This window comes from Myodes glareolus, chromosome 24, assembly GCF_982192425.1.
Source record: "Myodes glareolus chromosome 24, mMyoGla1.1, whole genome shotgun sequence".
NCBI classification, from domain to species: Eukaryota; Metazoa; Chordata; class Mammalia; order Rodentia; family Cricetidae; genus Myodes; species Myodes glareolus.
This window is the reverse complement of record NC_142049.1, coordinates 29,877,077-29,897,923: the sequence shown is the minus strand read 5'-3', so window position 1 is coordinate 29,897,923 and position 20,847 is coordinate 29,877,077. Positions and strand designations below refer to the sequence as shown.

The following is a 20,847-nucleotide window of genomic DNA, read 5'->3' as shown; positions in this document are numbered from 1 at the left end:
CTGCCTCTGCCACCGGAAACAGAACCTTCAGCCACTCAGGGGTTCAAGGAATTAAGATGGTGGCAACGCGCACATAAATGTTCTTGAAGAAAATCCTTTGCACTAGGTAACTGTGAGACCTTATCTAGGAGGAAAGTGCTCCCCAAAAGTCTTAGTTATTCTTCAGAAAAAGAGTTTCTAGTCTATGACCACAGGTTTAACCAGCATGTAGCCCCTACTCGATCGGGGCAGTTGGCAGCTCCCTCAGGCCCAGGGGAAGCAGGAGCCTCACTGGATGCCCTGGCCCTCCCTGTGCAGTGTGCAGATAAAAATGCCCACCCAGGGCGCACAGACAAAGACCTGCTTCAGCACTGACAACCTGCTGCTCAGCTCCAAGGCAGAGACCGGCTGGGGGACCACCAGTGGTTAAATTATGTAAGTCTTGGACAATCTAAAGATGAATATGAATGGCAAACTCTCAATGGTAAGATGTAATTTATCTTTACTCAGCTGAGAGATGTAAAAAGGAAAATGATTTCCATGCTGAGCTGTTTCGAAATTAATTTCGGTCCTTGTTTACTTCCAACCCTTACTGCTGCCCAACAAGCCCTTTGCTGCTGCTGGCAGCTGCACCAGAAGGTTCCAGAACCCGGCTAAGCTTTTCCTGGGGTTTCTGAGTTCTCTTTTCTAGGTGTCAAAGCAACAGGCTATTTTCCTGCTGCATTACAGTGCAACACTGTTCAGCTGTCCACCATGAGCGAGGCTCTCAGTAGGCAAGAATCTGTCCGTTTAAGACGGACACCCAAAACCAGGGAAACGGCTTTACCAGGTCTCACTTGGCTTCACTTCTGCTGTTTAAAAAGTGTTTCTGAGCAGATCCGATCACGTGTCGTGGCTTCTGGAACCTTCCTTACCCAAACAGCGACAGAATCCAAGGAGCCTTAGGCCGTGGAATATAATCAAGGGCTTCTCTGCAGTTCCCACTCAGTCAGCAGAGGTGCTCCACCCAGAGACACAGTGAAGGCTGCGCCCCCTGTGTTAGCTGCGGCTTACAGAGGGGCGGGAAGGACATTAAAACAGGACCCACTAAAGACGGGCAAGGCAGCGAATGCTTCCCAACCAGCGTTTAGGAGGCAGAGGCAGGAAGAGCAGGAGTTCAAGATCATCCTCAACACACAGCAAGTTCATGGCCAGCCTGGGTTATACGAGAGCCTGCCCAAATATATCAGAAAAAAAATCCTCTAAGGTGCACTTGGGCTCTCAGGACTCAGGCCACTGAGGTAGAAGAGTTGCCAGTTCAAGGCCAACTTGGGCTATACAGTGAAACTGTGTTTCCCAAACAAACCCCAAACCACATAAACCAGTGGGGGAAGCAGGCTCCCCACACAAAACAAGATGGCACACCTTAGAAATGTCCCTGAAGGTAACCTCCATCACCAGTGTCCTTCTGAGTGATGGGCCACTTTACAGAATTTACTGTTGTGAATGGCAACACAGCCAAGGTTGTTTCCAGGCAGTGTATCAAACAGGCAACGTGCTCTTTAAATGGCCAGCATTTGGAGCTCAGTATTTGGAAAGGCACCAACAATAACACCAGCTCAGGTCAGTCCCACAGGATACCCAGAAAGGTGTTGAGTTTGCCTGGCCTCCTTGGCCATCACCCTTCTCTGCTCTTTGGTGACATCACTTTGCAGGCCAATGCGCCCACTCCATGACACTTGTCTTTGAGATTCACTTGAATCACAAAAGTAATACCTGCTCCGGGGAAGCCCGGGAGCTCAAATGAGTCAGGCTGCGTGTGCTACGATTTCATTTCCTCTTCTGATGTGAGCAGAGAAGCCCAGGAGAGGGAAAAGCAGTGTGGTCTTTTCTTTGTCTTTTCATTGGCAAGGCGCACTCATCACTTCCAAGCCCGTGGCTAGCCTTGGCCCGTGAGGTGGGAGACATCTTGCAGAAGGGATCAGAGATCTCTGACTTTCTCTGCTGCAACACTATAGCAAGAAAACCAAGGTCACTGGCTGTCAACATCTGGGGTACACTGGAACCACCTGGGAGACTTTAAAAAACTCCTGAGGCCAGGTCCCGCCCCTGAAGTGTGAGTTGATCGGTGTGGAGGTACAGTTTGAATGTGGAGAGTTTGAAACCCCTGGACATTCCAGCTCAGGAAAGCAAGACACACTATCACGAGACCTGCATGACCTGCTTCAGAAACTGAGAGATCTGGGGAGAGCTACGCCTGAAGGAGATGTGGGTGTTCGGGCAGCGACACTGTCTTAGTTGCTGGGCAGCAAGGGAGCTGACAGCAATGTCTTTGTACTTTAATATTTCCACTTGGAAGACACACTGCACTCCCTGCAATACAGTCTCACGCTGTGCAACATGAACTAATTCGATAAGAAAGAGCAGGAAAACAACCGGTTGCTACATGAATTCAGGATTAGAGGAGCCCATTTCCTTTGGCAACATGAAGATAACAACAATTAACTCTTTGAGTGTGTACGGCAGGCCAAGTTCTGTGATAAGCCCATGATTGCCCCTCTGCTGGCACTACACATCTCCCTGTTTTACAGGGGATAAGGCGAACAAGGCTCACAGAAAGGTAATGCGGTATGGAAGTTGGGATATCAGTCTTCTTTAGGAACAAGGAAACCGGTAAGAATAAGAGAACGGTGAAAATAAAGTAGCAATCAATGTAGTAGAAGAGATGGAAAGAATGCTCTGCTAGGAAGGTCCCATGCAAATGGGAAGTGCAAGGACACACACACACACACACACACACACATGCACGCACGCACGCACAAGATTAACACTGTATGTTGTTGCCAGAAGACCAGAAAATAAAGTCTCAAGGACTGGGGCTGGAGAGATGGCTCTCACAGAGACCTGAGCTTAGCTGCAAGCGTCCACACTGGGTAGCACACAACTACCTGTAACTTTAGCTCCAAAAGAATCCAATGGCTCTGTTCTCTGTGGGCAGCTACACTCTTTGTGTATGTGCGTGTGTACATATGTGTAAACACACATACATAAGACACACATATACACAGAGACACATTACATTTAGAGAGACAAACCCACACATACATAAAGACAGACAGCAGACACACACCCATACCCACAGTTGAACATAACTCTAAAAGAATTCTCAGTAAATCTACTCAAGGTTGATGAAGATGAGAGTATGATGTGGCCATGTGAGGAGGCTTCAGACTCCATTCCTAGGACTGAGATATCCAGAGGACTAAAGAGACTGTCTTAGTCAAGGTCACTGTTGCTGTGATAAAAACGCCATGACCAAAACCAAGCTGGGGAGGAAAGGGTTTATTTGGCTTACACTTCTGTATCATAGTAAATCACTGAAAGAAGTCAGGACAGGAACATTGAGACAGGGGCTGATGTGAAGTTTATAGAGGAATGCTGCTTACTGGCTTGCTCACCACGGCTTGCTCAGCTGCTTTCTTATAGAACCCAGGACCACCGTCCCAGGGATGGCTCCAACACAATGCGTGGGACAGTCCCCATCAATCACTAATTAAGAAAATGCCCTACAGACTTGTCTGCTTACAGCTCAGGGTTATGAAAGCATTTTCTCACTTGAGGTTCTCTCCTTTCAGATGACTACAAGTTGTGTCAAACATACAAGAAACTAGCCAGTACAATAGACACCATGTCAACTTGACACAAGCATTTCACTGTTAAACTTTTATGTTCTTCCCCCAAATCACACATTGATAATATCTATTACAATATAAACATTTCAAATTTTAAAAGTTCTATACTCTTTAAATATTAAAACATTTAATAACTCAGTCTCTTTAAAAATATCCAAAGTCTCTTTTAAAATCCAAAGTCTACAACATGGTCATGTCCATCACAATACCCCAGTCCTGGTACTAATTTCTGTCATAGTTAGAGTTACGATTACTGTGTTAACACATCATGACCAAAGCAAGTGGAATCCTATAAAATAAAAAAATAAGTTAAATACTTTCTTATTTCAAGAGAAAAGAATCAGGGCACGGTCGTAATCGGAACAAAGCAAAACCAAACTCCAGCCATGTAAACAACTGTCTGATGTCTGGGATCTACTCACAATCTCCAGGCCTCCTCCAAAGGGCCTAGGTCATTTCTCTGGCTCTATCCTCTGAGTACACACAGATTATCTCCTCATAGGCTGTCTCCACTCCACCACTGCTGCTGCTCTTGGCAGTTAAGCCACGGCACTGGCACCTCCAGAATGCTAAGATCTCTTTTGCAACTGGACTGCACTTTCATCAGTAACCTCTCCTGGATTCTCTTCAGGGACCCCAGCTCTGTCACACATTGCTAAGCCTCAGCTTCTCTCCATGACCCCTTCTTGACTTCAAAACCAGTCCCACCTTGGTGACTCTTACACATGACCAAGGATAGCTGACAGCACGAGGTACAAGCTTGGCTACCTCTGGAACGCAGCTTCTGTGTGCCGACGCGGAGGAAACACTTCCAAGATTTCGCCTCAGTGATGCTAGTCTCTTAATCACCACTAACTTTTCAGTTTCAGCCAACCAACATCAATTGTTCTAGTAAAGCACAGATTTTTACTTCAGTAATGTTGGTTTCTGGTTCACTACAGATGATTCTTCAGTCCTAGCTGACCAGAACCACAGATTCTTATTTCAAAGTATGCAATGGTCCCAATTGAATTTCTAAGTGGCTCTCAGACTTCCCTTCGGAACGGCACAAGTCGGGCCTCCATCCTCTGCATCTCTCCCAACATTCTGATCATCTAAGCGCTAATAGAACAGCCCATCAACCCATCAAGCTTTGAGTATTCAATGGCTTTTCTTCCCAAAGTTCCAAAGTCCTTCCACAATCCTTCCCCAAACATCATGGTCAGGTCTGTCACAATAATACCCCATTTCGGGTACCAATTTCGGTCCTAGTTAGGGTTACTTTTGCTGTGACAGTACGTCAAAACCAAAGCAAGTTGGGGAGGAGAGAATCTATTTGGCTTTTACTTTCACATCATAGTTCATTACTGAAAGAAGTCATGGCAGGAACTCAAACAGGGCTGGAACCTGGAGGCAGGAGCGGATGCAGAGACTATGGATGGGTGTTGCTTACTGGCTTGCTCATCATGACTTGCTTAGCAGCTTTCTTATAGAGCCCAGGACCCATCAATTACTAGTTAAGGAAATGCTCTATGGGCTTGTCTGCTTACAGACCAAGCTAATGGAGGCATCTTCTCAATTGAGGTTCCCTCCTCTCAGGTGACTCTAGCCAGCACATGGTTATCTGACATCAAACCATATATGTGAGGCAACCTTGTGGAACTTAGCAGCAGTAGGAGACACACATGTACATACAGTCACATGCATTTTTATGTTGGCACAGAAGAACATATCTCTATATCCACATTCCAGACCTGGTTAAGGACAAATAGTGTATAAGTGGCTTGATCAGCAAGTAATGTAATCAGCAAGGTAAACAGAAAATAAACAACTATTCAACTCAAGACATCTAAAAAGGAATTGCAGGCAGCCCCTCTCTGCATGGACTCTGCATGTGGATTTGCCTAATTCCATATCAAAATTAATTTTAAGAAGTCATATGTGTAATGCACAAACTTTATTTCTTGTCATTTCTCCCTAAATTCAACATTGTAGGGATCAATGACTTCCCCTTTGCATTGTATTTGGCATTCTAAACCATATAGCCATGATTTTACTATACAGAAAGGCGTGCATAGGTTACACAGAACAACTAGGACATTTTACATGACCGACTTGAGCTCATGTGGATTTTGGTACCGTCTCCTGGGGTCCTGAAACTCACCCTTAAGAATACAGAAGGCTGAATGCACCACAATTAACAGGCAATGTCTTTTATAAAGGCACTTGCTGTGGGTTGAGTCTTGCTATAAGAATGTTGCAAATGTTAACCACGTTTTCTTGCCAAAGCATGCCTATGAGACAGCATTTATTGGTCTTTCTCTTTTGGTCACAGATAAGACGCTACAAAAAGCTGGAATGATGAACCCTGGAGTTAAAAATAGTCCTAAGTCCTGGCTGGGAGGAGGGGCGGAAATGGAGACTTTTGTAGTTTAATAAACTTTGAGAAAAAAAAATAGTCCTAAGTCTTGTTGAAACCTCATCATCAACCACAGAATACTCAACAGAGGGACGTGTGAAGACTGGTTTAGGGTTGAATAAAATTGAGTTCCTTGGCAGGGCACTAAAATGTCATTATTAGGTGTTTTGCTAAAGTTTGAAAGAGAAAAACATTGACCTGCTTACCATCATAAAAGCAAAGAAATACAGATATAGAAGTGTGCTTGAAAATGCGTAGGTGAGCACTGAATGGCACATCCAAAATCTGAAGGGAATGCACGTTGATCTGCCAAAATGTAATCTCCTAAACTGAATATAAGGGAACTGACTGAAGGCTTCAAAGGAAGCAAAAATAAAGACTCATGAAACATCTATAGAGAAACAACGAAAAATTCCTAAAACCGCCGTGAGAAGCAAGAATGGCGACATGAAAACCTCAACAAAACAACAGGAACAAAACCGAGGAGCAATTTGTCTACAAACAAAGATGTAAAAATTGTAAATAGAATGTCAGTGGTTCGAATCCAGCCATAGACATCAAACCAGTTAGTATTTCCTGCAAGAATTCAAGGTTGGGTCAGCAATTACCATCATCATTTATTCAATCAATGAATTAATGTAGAAAAGCCAGCGCTTCAAATGGGATTTGGCCTAACTCAGCAGCCTTTTTAACTCAACACTAAGCAAAAACCAAACCTACCTAAATATAACAAGGGCCTACTGTCAAGAAGCCCAAAGCCAGGGCTCATGATTCACTGACACTAAGACCTCACAACCAAGGACACGGGAGAGGTACCTGCTTGCAATATGACTGCCCAGCTTTTATTGTTCCTAGTGATGTACACACATGTACCAACAGATACATAAATAGGGTGATCTGAGAACCCTAAGTGGAAGTCTTAGGAAACTCATCCCTGACTGACATGAAGGGGATGCCGCCGTGCCACTGAAGGAAGCAACAGGCTCCGTTGCTAGGACGGATGTTTGAACACAACTAAAGCATTCATTTGATATGACGAAAATGGTGCCTGCTGGAATCTGCGCAGGGTAGAATGCGTACAGTTAACTTCAGAAGAAACAAAAGAGCGGGAAGCTTGTATTGTTAGTCTGTAAGGATTAAACAACGCACCTGTATTCAAACAGCAAGGCTGTACCAGGAAGGGCTGGTCCCTGTGTACCACTCAGTACTCAGAAGCCCCAAACACATGCCAATATCTATCCTGAAGTGCCAACTGTAGCATTTGAACCCAGAGGAGAAGAGAAGCTCCATTTTCACTAGTGTGGTGTAGTTTATATTTGAGTCAGGGTCTTGCTGCGTAGCCCAGACTAGCCCCAAACCGAAGATGTTCCCACTCAAGTAGGGATTGCAGACAAGCTCACACCACACTCAGCAGCCCTTCTCCTGGGACCCATGATGGATTAACTGGCTGTCCAGTCAGAGATGTGAGAGCTAGCCCCCCTCCCCTCACATAACACACAGAGATGAAGAGCAGGAAAACCAAACATTAAAAAGCAAAAACTAAACGGATAAAAGTACCGTAAGAGTCTCTAGCAGAATATTTACATAAAACCTGCGTGGAAATCCCCCCCCCTTTACACACCCCAGACCCCAGAGAACCAGTAAAGGAGGACACAGACTCATGTGGCTGTTTGTCCTCACATCTGTGTCAGCGCAAGCCAAACAGGCAAAAAGCAAACAAAGGATCGGGGAAGAGACTGGCGACACACAGGACCCACAAAGGCTTCAAACCTCTAACATGTGATCTCCAATGAGAAAATGAAAAGCTAATGCTTCAGGAAAACAATCAATAAGCATCCGCAGGCAGCTCACATCACAAGGACATAAATAGTTTATGAACATGCGAGAAAATTTAATAGTATTATTAATAAAACATGGAAATGAAAACACTTGATAGCACTGTTCCCCGGATAGGAACATGAGAAGGTCCAGGGTGGGGGTATCTAGGGCTGGCCAAGGGGTGGGCCCGAGAAGCTCAGACGCTGTGGGCGGCTGGCTCCAAAGCAGCCCACTTCAGGAGCTCGGGCCTCCGTCAGCAGACATACCTCAGCAAATGGGGCTGCGTAAGAAGGGGCAGAGCCCAGAACCCAGAGAGAACCCAAGTGCACGTTCTCAAGAGAAGGACCGAGACCACCTTGCCTCCAAGTACACACTTTAAAGACTGAGTTGAGGAGATGTTGACTGATGTTTTAAAAAGCCAACTTGCCGCTAATGTAAATGGTGATATTTTTTTCTTGTTTGTTTGTTTGCTGTTCGTCAGGGTCCCATGTACCCCAGGCTGACCTTGGGCTCTCTATGTAGGGAAAGATGACTTTGGGCTCCCGATCTTCCTGTCCCTCGACTCCCCAGTCACTGGGATCACATGCCTGTGCCATCAAGCCCAGCCCGCTGTGCCACCATGCCCAGCTGCCTGCATCACCCTACCCAGCTCCCTGTGCCGTCATGCCCAGATCTCTACATCACCATACCAGCTCCTTGTACCACCACGACCAGTTGTCTGTATCACCATGCCCAGCCCCTGGTCTTGGCTCACAAATCTCTCACAGCTTTTTCTATGGAAGTACATAAAGGGATCCTTCCTAGGTTGGTAGATCACCCAATACAAGAGGAGCAGCCTCATAAATTTCACTACATCACCCCCAGAGTTCTCACTTTTTATGAGCACATCCTACTTGCATAGTTTAAAACCTTACTAAGTTTAAGGGAAAATTAAAATATATATATATGACCTACTTAATCAGTTTAGAAACATGGCAAAAAAGCCCTATCCAAAAGCTGTGTCCCAGCCCTGCCCACAGGCCATGCCACTCACTGTTTTCCCGGGGTAGCTGCTGGGCAGGGCACTGGCTTCAATGAAATACTTCCTGAGCAGGCGCTTGCTTGGCTCAGGACTGTCCAGCAGGATGTAGGAGCAAAAATAGGCTCCGTGGCGAAGCAGGAATATGGCAATGTCTTCGTTCCCTGGTGAACAAAGCAGAGAGACGCTCAGGGGGTTCAGATGACCCAGAAGTCATCTCTTCTTGGTGGGGCCTTGGTGCTCGGAGAGCAGGCTTTGGGCTACTCCCCCAGATGTGCCAATTCCTGGCAGCAAGAGCTTATGGGACTTTGCTCTGTGAGTGCTGCCCATGAGGTTCCACTTGCCATACTGGGTCCCTGCCGCCCATTGGGGAAACTAGAAGGGAGGAACAGCTATTTTGAAAAAGAAACTGAGATGAGCCAGGAGGTGGCTAAGTCAGCGAAGTGCTTGCCGAGGGCCCAAATTTCATCTCCAGATGAAGATAAAGATTCTGAGCATGATAGAGTAAGATTGTAATCCCAGAAACCGGGAGGGAGAGGAGGATCCATGGGGCTGGATAGCTGGCCAACTGAAATGAACAGGGAGGCTCTAGGCAAAAGTGTGATTCCCCTATCTGTCCCAAAGCACGACAGCTGGGGTTGTCTTCTGGCCTTTCACACACAAGTGTGCACATATACACCACACACACACACACACTCACACATACACACACACTCACACACACTCACAGATACACACACATACATACTCACACATACACACACACTCACACATACACACACACTCACACACACACACACTCACAGATACACACACACACTCACACATACACACACACTCACATATACACACACACTCACACATACACACACACTCACAGATACACACACATACACACTCACACATACACACACTCACACATACACACACACTCACACACACATACACACTCACACATACACACACACACTCACACACACACTCACAGATACACACACATACACACTCACACATACACACACTCACACATACACACACACTCACAGATACACACACACATACACACTCACACATACACACACACTCACACATACACACACACTCACATAGTCATACTCACACTCACACACACACACTCATACTCACACACACAGAAACGAAGGAGTCACAGAAGTCCTTCCACACGCCACTGGAGTTAGCGGTGGGGGTGGGGCCAGAGCGCCACACTGGAAAGTGGGACACTTCGCAGGACAGGGTTGAGTGTGGGGGACCCACCTGACTTGATGGCCGCGTAGAGGGGCAAACGCACAATGACTGGGAACTCATTCTTCCTGACAGCGTAGTTCTCGGGGTCAGCCCCATGCGTCAGCACCAGCAACTTCACAACCTCCAAGTGCCCACGCTGGCAAGCCAGGGCCAGCATCCAGTTCAGCAGCCGCTGGGGGCTACAGGGACCTGGAGGGGTGGAGGGCAGAGGGACAGTGTGGCTACATGGTATCAGTTACTCCCGGCACTCATCTCATCTTCCCATTGGCCAGGAAGAAAATACAGCTATTCTAGCTCTGACGGACAGCTATGCTTCCTACAAGTGGAGAGTGTTCTTACCTTGAAGTCACATCCAGGACTTCTCTACATTATCATAGGCCACCAAGAAAGGCCTGAGTACCAAGGGTATGTGCCGTGTGATCCTGATGGATTAAAGATGCCTACATAGTGAATAAGATGCCTACATAGTGAATAAGGCCAGAAAGAACTCCCCATGGTTGCTGTAGTTTTTCTAGATGCCTTCCCCTTCCCTTCAACACTAGTCCCAGGGTCACAGCATATACAAGATTAGGACAGGAAGCTCCAGAAGCAGCAGAGCATGCAAGAGGCTCAGCCTTTGGCTTGCAGTGGCAGGCCACCCAGACCACCAGGGCCACCCAGGCCACCCAGATCTCGCATTGTTTGCTAAGTTCTCTCCACATCCAAATTAGCACAATCACAGAGCACAGAGTTGTTCCTTTTTTTTTACCACAGTTTCCCCCATCTGCCCAGGAGCTGCCCTTAAAGGGCACCTTTCAAAAACTTGTGCTGTCTCTCAGGTTCTGAAGGTGCTCGGTACTTGGCAAATGTCTAATAGATGTAAGCTAGGCAGGCAGGTGCTGTGGTGGTGGGAATGAGAATGGTTCCTGTAGACTCCTGTGTTTGAATGCTTAGGCCCCAGGTGGTGGAACTGTTTAGGAAGGATTAGGAGGTGTGGTCTTGTTGGAGGAGGTGTGCACTGGGGTGGGCTTTGAGGTTACAAAAAAGCCCAAGCCATTCCTAGTGTGCTCTCTGCTTCCTCCTTGTGGACCAAGACATTCCTGAAGCCTGTCTCTGTGCCCCTGCTCTGCCATCATAGACTCTAGCCCTCTGGAGCTATACGTCCAATCAAAGTCTGTCTTTTATAAGTTGCCTTGGTAACGGTGTCTTATCACAACAATAGAAAAGTAACTAACGGAGGGGCTGAGTCAGCTAGTTACAGATCCTCTTGGACTCATACAGAGCTAATCATGGCAGCCCTGAAGAGAGTCATCTTTTAGCTCCTTCTTGCCTTCCTATGTCTCATCTCATCCAGTCTACTTCTTAAGCTTCTTAAAGTTCTACTGATTCCTATCCCTAAGGTCCTTCCCCCTCCAGGCACACACAGGAGCACTGGCTGGGAGGAACCATTGAGTATAGATCTATCTCAATGCACATAGATACACCCACACCAGGCCACTATGTGATTGTGACCCTGGTACAGAACAGAAACAATAGGGCCTTTGGTTTTAAAACTATGAAAAAATTCAAGGTATCAATTACAGAATATCAAACCATGCAAGGGTTCTTCTACAGCCCCCAGCCTTGACATCAAAGGCACAACACCTAAAGATCATTCCCAGAGTCTGCCTCAACCTGTTGTTTGTTGCAGTGATGTTTTTGGCGCTTGTCCCTCATTGCTGAGCCAAAACTACAGGGGAGATGTAGGCGACTAGAACACCTTGAGTTCACCAGAAACAAATTACAAATACATCATATCATAGTATAGCCTTTCAATGGAGTATTGCTTAGCCATAAAAAGGGTTAGTTGCTGGGTGATGAAAAGACAGTGTGTAGCTTTCAATGCATATTGCTAGGTGAGAGAAACTGATCTGAAAAGATTGTCTAACGATGTGATTCCAATTGTGTTCCAGAAAAGGCAAAGCTAGAAAAGGCAGTGGTGATGGAGCTCACGCACAGCACTTTACCTGATAAGGACTCCAGCAATTCATGGACGACTTCCGTGTGTCCAAAATGCGCCGCCACCACAGCTGGGTTATCATCAGTGGGCTCCATCGGCAGCTCCACGCGCTTCTCCGTGAGCAGGAACCGGACGGTCTCCAGATCTCCGTGGGCTGCTGAGATGCTCAGCAACTGACCCTGGTCAAAATGGGACAGGGTTTAGTGAGGCCAGTTCTGTCACTTCAGACAGTTCTCTGAGTCTCTGGCAAGACTGCGGCTCAGGCGCCCAGAATGACAACACCCTCCCTGTACTGATGCACCATGCTTAGACCAAGGCTGTAGGAGAGTGGACAGCCACACTCCACTTCACAAGCTTAGAACACAAACAGAAACCAGCTCATCAAGAGTTCTGTATTATTACATGTGGAAACAATGATTTTAATAGACATAAGAAGACTTTCCAACTTATACTTGGGCATAAATCCATAGGTTGAAAATACCATGTGCAATGTACGGAGTTGACTGATTCCAGGATGCTGCAGCTTAGCAACGCTGCACCTGGAGTTGTGGTTGGCATGGTTGTTCTGTGTTACAGAGAGAACTGCACATACCCCAGGGAAAAATCCAAAATCCGGTGTGATTATTCCTGAATGCTTGTTATTTCCCCACCGTTAGGAAGTCCAAAAATGAAGCCAGACCACTGTAAGTTGGAGAACACTCATTCAGCTTCACTAAAACTTTACTGACAATTCCTGTATCGGTTTACTTCCGATATAATGATATAATGCAGCTTATAAACCTGGGATTGGAAAGGAGGCTGCTCAGCAGTGAAAATCCAACTTTCTGGAGCTGGAGAGATAGCTCAGCAGTTAAGAACACTAGACGCTCTTCAAAAGGACCTAGGTTCAATCCCTAGTACCTACATGGCAGCTCACAACTGTCTGTAAACCCAGTTCCAGGGGATCTGACACCCTCATACAGACACACATGCAGGCAAAACGCCAATGCACATAAAAATAACATAATGAGTGTCATGAAAAAAAAGAAGAAAATGTCCAAAAAAGGAAAAAATTTCCAATTTTCAAAAGGCTGAGAATAAATGACTATGGAGTGCTCAGCCCTAAGTGAGGCACACACCACCTTCTCCGAGGCTCTGGGGATACTGTGGAGAGAAGGCAGAAAGACTGTAAGACCCAGAGACCGGGGGTGAGCGCTGCAACACACTTCTGCACACGACACGACCATGAACTCACGGACCAATAGAGCCGTGGGTACCTGCACACGACCTGCAGGAGATGCCGCCACCAACATTCCATTGTGGATGGGGCAGGGGCTCATGATGCACCCACCCTTCCTGGGAGCTATTGGTAGTTAAAGATTGCTGAGGGAGGAGGGGCAATCTTTCTACTTTGATACAACCACTGGTAAGGTGCCCCGGAGCCAGGACATAACTCAACACTCATGCTCAGGTAAGCAATTAAACCCAGTGGGTGCTGAGAAAGACAAAACTAGGAGTGGGGCCTGAGGGAAGGAGAAGGGATTCAGTGGGAGGAGGAGGAGGATAGGAAGGGCAATGGGGATAAAAAGGGCCTTAACATATTATATAGGTAAGAAATTGTCAAGCAGTATTTTTTTACAGAAGAAAACCTGTCCCTGCCTATGTGAATTCCTCTCTCACGGCACTGATGTCAACCACTTGCTCATGAAGATGGACACTGTGTGAGTAGAGAGCCGGTGCTCAACTGCCATTTGACAATTTGTAAACCTTCGGGGGGGGGGAAGCAACAAGCTCCCCGAGAACCACCTGTAGTGGTTTGACTGAGGATGGAACCTCATGGGCTCATGGATTTGAATGCTCGGTCATTAGGAAGTGGCTCATGGGCTCATGGATTTGAATGCTCCATCGTTAGAGAGTGGCTCATGGACTCATAGATTTGAATGCTCCATCATTAGGAAGTGGCTCATGGGCTCATAGATTTGAATGCTCGGTCATTAGGGAGTGCCACTACTTGTCTGGGATTAGGAGGGATTGTTGGACTAGATGTGGCCTTGTTGGAGAAAGGGTGCCACTGTGGGTTTCAAAAGCCCAAATCAGTTCTGGTCAGTGTCTTACTCGTTTCCCGCTGCCTGCAGATCTGGATGTAGATTTCCCAGTTACTTCTCCAGTACCATGTCTGCCTGCATGCCCCCATGCTCCCCGCCAAGATGAAAATGAGCTAACCCCCTGAAACTGTACGTCAGCCCCAATTAGATGCTTTCTCTTATAAGAGTTTCCATGGTGATGGTGTTTCATCACATCAATAGAAACCCTGACTAAGACACCATCCCACAGGTTACTGATAGATGGAATGTAACTAATGATGGGGCTCCACACACCAGAATCCATGGACAACGAAACAGCAGCAGGTTTCTTGATTTGAGTTCAAAGGAAGAAAACAATAGGGCGGACACTGGCCCCTGTCTGAGTCCCGACTCATTCCAGCTACCCCGGCATCTAAAGCTGTGAAGTAGGCAGAATAGGAGCTCACAGACCTGCATCCACACAAAGGGGCCATGAGTGCGAGAGCACATTACTGAAATCTTGGGTTGACCACAAGATGTTGGGGGGCACTGCAGGCCTTCATGAATTGACAAGTTCCCGGCAGGGATGTGTGTAAAACAACCCACAGGGCAGTTAAGAAACCAAAAATCTCCAGAAAATATGGCAGAGTCAGGTGGGCAGGAAGGGATGGGTAGGTGGGGCGCTGGAGACATTCACCAAGTTCTCGGAGAGCGGGTGCTGCACTGACTGCAATGACCGCTTCATTTGCAATGACATGCAGTCCTCAGTACAGCTATGCAAAGGGTCTGTCTCTATTTTCATGGCGGGAATGGGAACATGCCACCCTTAGGTATGTTGTTGCATGATCAACAGAGCCACCCTGGATCTGAACTGCATGCTGTATGGCTCTGAAACACACATTCTCTTCATTCAAGACCTCCTGGGCAGTGAGGGACCCTTGGAGGAGCGGTTGGGTTCTGGAAGTGGTGTGAACGGATTAGAGATGGTATGTCTGACAAGCAAGTGAGGGGGGCTGGACTTACTTGCTTAAATACAACTGGAAAACAAGAATTCACCACTCCTCTGGTCACGTGGGACCCCGCAGCCCAGCCATTCCTGGAAAGCACTTGTGTTACAGAGAAAAGCCACAAGTGATTGATTAACTGACCAACGGGACTAAGAGCTGTCTAGATGCCTGTCCATCACAGGCTTAAAAGCCCCATTCTCACTAGGTGATGAGTGATGTCACAACCAGCCACAGACAAGAGGGACCCAGAAGGCAGGGAAGAAAGGAGCTGCCTCTCTGGCTGGAGCCAGCCTGGTGGCTCTGAAGTCTTTAGGTCAATATAAAATAAAAGACCAGCTTCCATCTGCGCCCTCATCTCCCTGTATAAAGGAAGGCTTCCACATGGTCTTCCTAGGGCATGTTTATGCGCACAAGCTCATAGGGAAGCCACACAAAACCAGTGTGCTGTCCAATTAATTATTTGTGCGTGTGCACACAAGTGTGTTTGGAGGGTCTTGCTGGTGCTTGTTTCGGGTGGAGGCTGGAGACTGGCTTATATCTTCCTCTACCGCTCTCCCACTTACCTTATGAGACAAGGTCTCTCACTGAACACAGAACCCCCATTTCTGCCAGGCTGACTGCCCAGTAAGTCCCCAGGATCCACCTCCCTCTGTCCTCTCCCTCAGTGCTACGGTTTCAGTTCCCTATCCGCTATGTCCCCACACCTCACTTTTACATGGGTGCTGAAGATCTAAGCTCGGCCCTTCAGGCTCACACTGCAAGGGCTATACTGACCGAGCCTTCTCTCCAGTCTTCATCTGATTCTTTAGCACTTTTTACCAGGTGTGATATGCTATATCTACAGGGGAAAAGACGGCAGTTTCATGAACTGCCATCAACTCCCATGTGAATGGGCCCCCAGGCAGGGGAACAGAATGTAGCACAGAAGCCCCTTGTTATGGTATGCCTAGAGAATGTCCCCAAGGGTCCTGTGCTGAAGGAAGGTTCAGCTGGTGGGGGTGGTTATATCCTGAGAACTCTGACCTCATCATCAGGTTAATATTCTGTTCATTTCATAGCAGAATTGACTGGTCCACTTGAAGAAGAGAAATCTCCAGAAGACATGCCCTTGATTGATGTCTCTTGTCTCTGCTCCACTGTGCCCTTCCCCACTCCTTCCTTCCTCCTCTTCTGGGCTGCCCCACTGTGTCCCCCTGTGCCTTCTCTGCCATGGTGGTCTGCCTATCATACGCCTACAGGCAACAGGGCAGGCTGGCAATGGGCTGAAACCCACAAAAACACAACCACAAAATAAGCAGACAAAAACCCTTTCCCCTTCTGAAGTTGTCCTGTCAGGGAATTTTGCCATCACACCCAAGAGTTAAGATGCTCCCACTGTGTCGTCCCCGCCCCCACCCCCAGTCTCTGCCCTGCCAGGAAGACTTAATACCCTGACTGCAGACATCATGAATTGATTCATTTTTGCCAGTTCGCAAACATTATGAAATGGCATTATACTGTCCTCATTTTTAAAAACTTTTTTTTGTTTTGCTGGGAAATAATTCGAGATTACAGAAGTCGCAGTATAGCGCAGAGAGGACTCAACTACCCTTCACCCCGTTTATGCTGGTGGAGACGGCTTTCATAACTGCCCATGGTTTCAACACCAGTTAAGCGACATCAGACACCATGCATGAACGGTGTAGACTCTTTGCCAAGAAATCTGCCCCCTGCTACCCAGAGGCTCAGCCACTCTGCCACCCCAACCCTGCCAGCCACTAATCTCTTACACTTCTGTCAGGCTGTGGATCAATACCCATCAATCCATCGTGTAATAGACTGTCAGTAGGCAGTACCAGTGGGAGGAAAGAGGTCACTGGGGGACATGCCCTTGACCGGTGTGTCCTGTCCCTGCTCCACTATGCTCCTCCCCTTTTCTCTTTTCCTCTCATCTTCCTGCCTGCCCTGAGGTAGACAGCTCTACTTCTCCGTGTCTTCTTTGCCAGGATTCTCTACCTCATCATAACAAGAAGCAAGGAGGGGGAAAACCAGCCTGGTGTGTGTGTGTGTGCGCGCGCGCACGCGCGTGTGTACGTGCATGCACGTGTGAATGTGTTGCCTGAGTGTGGAGTGTTTGTTTTCTAATGTCCACTCTTCCGGGTTCTGTCTTCCGGAATGGATCCCATGTTAGAGATGCAGTTAGCAAATACTTCCTCGGAGGTTGTGTTTTCTTTCTTGCCTCCAAACAGAGTGTTTCTTGGTGCTAAAATTTTGAATTTTGGTGATATACAGTTTATCTATTTTCCTTTTATAGACTTTTTATGAAGTCTGTACCAACTGCAAATAGAGGATAGTTTTATTTTCCCTTCATATCTGTATGAGTTCTATTTAACTTCTTCATCTAATTTCCCTGGCTTGAACATCAAGAGGGTCTACTGAATAATACCGTACTGATTATGATTCTAATTGCTCTTTCCCATTTCAGAGGAGCGCAGTCTCCACTACCACAGGTTACACACTCAAGTTTTCCACATTTGGAGAAATTGCAGGGGACAGGGAATCTAGAGCAGGGGTTCTCAACCTGTGGGTCACGACTCATTGGGCAAACCCCAAAATATTTACATTATAATTCATAATAATGGAAAATTACAGCTATGAAGTAGCAACAAAATAATTTTATGGTTGGGGGGTCACTACAGCATGAGAAACTGTAATAAAGAGTCATTGAATTAGGAAGGTCCAGAACCACTGTGCTAGAGTCCACACGATAAAGTCTCACCCTGGGAAACCCCTTTTGTGATTATGGCATCTCTCTTGCCAGATGAGTATTAATTAAAATTATTCTTAAATAGAACTTCCAGAATTACATTGAGAGTAATATCCTCGCCTTGTTCCTGATCTTGCAGGAAATTGGGTGTGTATAAGTGTGTCTAAGTATGAGGACATGGGAGTGTAGGTACGTGTGGAACCCACAAAAGAGTGCCAATGAAGGAGGTTGTGGGCTGCCTGATGTGGGTGCTGGGAATCAAACTTTGGTCTTCTCCCAGAGCAATATAAGCTCTTAGTCACTGAGCCATCTCTCCAGACCCAATTCAGTGGGTTCTAGATGTGTAAAGATTCCCATCTTTAACCCAAGGAGTATTTAGAAGTATGTTGCTAACTTCTAAGTATTTGGAGATTTTTTTTTTCTCATTACCGCTTGGCTCTTGACTTCTATTTTAATCCCACTGAAGTTAGAGAACACATGATGTCTCATTCCAATTACTTTGAAGTGTGCTGAGGTTTAGCTCACGGTCCGTGGCACGGTCTATCTTGACTTATGTTCTGTGGACACTGAAGAGTGTGCATTCTGTGCTGTGGGATGCAGTACTTTGGGTAATGCCCTTTAGAACCTGTTAGTGATGGTCGCATTGAGTTCTTCTGCAACCTTGACTGTTTTCTGTTTGACTGTTCTATCATTTCTTGAGACAACACTCAAACTCTTGCAACCATGTGGATATAGCTCATTCTTTCAGATAGGTCATAGCTTTTGTTCCACAAACTTCATGCCTTTGCAATCCAGTGTACAAACACTGCAGATTTTGATCTTGGGGATCCAGTTCCTAGTTATTAGTTGCTAACCCTCCCCACCCATGGTAATTCTCTTTGCTCTGTAGTTCGCTTTATCTGATATTAACATGGCCACTCCTGCTTTCTTTTGCTTAAGGTTTACATGGTCTATGTTTTTCCATCTAACTACTTTCAGAACATACATACACACACACACACACATACACACATATACACACGCAAACACACACACATACACATCATTATATTTAAAGTGACTCTCTCATAGACAATATCTATTTTCTGATTCTTTTTAAAAAATCCTAACTGGAACCAAGCTTATGAACTTAAATCATTTATATTTAATATAATTATGTAGATGTTAAAGTGTAAGTCTGTCATGTAATTTTGTTTGTTTTTGTTTACTCTATCTTCGTAGTTTTTTTTCTGTGAGCAGCTTGACTTTGAATTTCATTTTTAATAAGTTATAGTGTTTTTTTTATATAGATTTTTGTACAGCTGTGATATTTATGCTGAGACCATTCTCATTACGTAGCCCTGGCTGGCCTGGAACTCTCTATGTAGGTCAATTTGTAGATCTGCCTGCCTCTTCCTCCCAAGAGCTGAGATTAAAGGCATGCAGCTCCGTATCCAGTTATAGGTAGCAAATGCTTGCTTCAGCTATTGCATTCTAGATATGTAACTTACCAGAAGATACTGTTTTCAGTGTTTTTTCAGTTTTAGTGATGTATTAAAGTCTTACATTTATTAAAAAATTGCTTTGTTTTTTTTAAATCCCCCCCCATTAAGAGCTGTATTAAGAGATGTTACCCTTTTTGCTTCCGTCCTCAAACAGAACTTAAAGCCGAACTAAGGACAAAGTAGCAATCTGTTCTGTGTATCCACAAAATGTATCCACAGATGCTTTGTTCTCACCGCCTTCCTTTTCCTGTTTATCCCAACCTCCCTCATTCTGCTATTTGCTGTTTTCAGCTGTTGCGTTAGGGAAGCCTTCCAGACATTGGTTCTCTTTTGTTTTCCCCCATTCCAGATGTATTTATTTTCTCTTCTTTCTTGAAAGCCATTTTCCAGGTTATGGGATTGTAGGTTAACACTTTTTCTTCTTCTCTTTAGTACTTAATGCCACTTCCTCTGGGTTCCCACGGCGTTGGATGACGTCATTCATATTGTTTCTCCCCTTAAGGCAACAGCTTTGGTTGGCTGCTTCCAATACTTTTTTATTTTCACAATAGTTGTTTGAGCATGATGCGTGCAGAGCACAGGTCACCGAGTTATGTTGGGGATCCTCTAGCTTCTCCATTCTGCTTGCTGGTTGCTTCTCCACTTTGGGGGAGTTTTAAGTTTCCTTAACTACACTTCAGTGTGTTTTCTTCTCAACTTTAATGACATGAGTTGAGCTCAAATCTCACGAGCCCCTGAGGGTTTGTTTATTTTCCTTCTTTCTCTCTGTCCTTTGCCTCAGCCCATCAGGGTAGGGATTCTTTCCTTTGCCTCCTCTGTTCTAGAGTTGAATTTGCCTGCAAAAGAAAACTTCAGCTCTTGTATTGTAGAGGCTCTAAAAATTTCTATTTATTTTGCCTTTCATTTCTCTGCTGATAACTTTTGCCTGGAGACATTTAGTGTTTACTTTTGCTTTAAGCATGCTTGTGTTTGCTCACTGGAGAGCTCTGTCTGTTTTAGATTCTTGTCAGAGCTTTCAAACAACTGACTCATCCTGTTGCTGGCATCTGCTGTTGCCTTTTCCCCACCAGTTTGCTGTTTTTCTACTTCCTGAGCAGAGACTGTTTATTAGGTTCTGGAGATGAGTGGGAACGTATTTTAGGACTGGGATCTTATTTGAGTCTTGGCCTCGGACTCTTGTTGGCTCTGGTAGGTGATCAGTGGGATGGAGTCATCCCTTCCTGATGGGGTTGAAAACCAGAAACGACTCAGAATTAGATGGCACCAGTGGGATGAACTCCAGGTTCCTGTTGGGCAGGAAGTTCTCCTGCGCTCCCTAGGTTTCCAGTGGTCATGGTGGGGGAGTTATTACATAACCACCTAGTGCCAATTAGCACCCCAGGTCACCACAGTCTCCTTGGATGACTGAGGCAGCTTTTTACTGTCAGGCAGGGTTAGAGC

General features: G+C 46.0%; 1 protein-coding gene across 2 annotated transcripts in view; it reads right to left on the bottom strand.

Annotated features, from left to right (window-relative positions):
- Window positions 1-20,847, bottom strand: part of Lrrk1 (leucine rich repeat kinase 1) — a 141,904-nt gene that overhangs the window by 72,361 nt on the left and 48,696 nt on the right. For both annotated transcript variants that reach the window (XM_087901569.1, XM_087901568.1), the window contains exons 4-6: window positions 12,136-12,307; window positions 10,160-10,339; window positions 8,900-9,048 (exon numbers count right to left, since the gene is read on the bottom strand). In XM_087901569.1, the coding sequence (XP_087757695.1) occupies window positions 8,900-9,048; window positions 10,160-10,339; window positions 12,136-12,307 (501 nt within the window). The remainder of the gene's footprint in view (window positions 1-8,899; window positions 9,049-10,159; window positions 10,340-12,135; window positions 12,308-20,847) is intronic.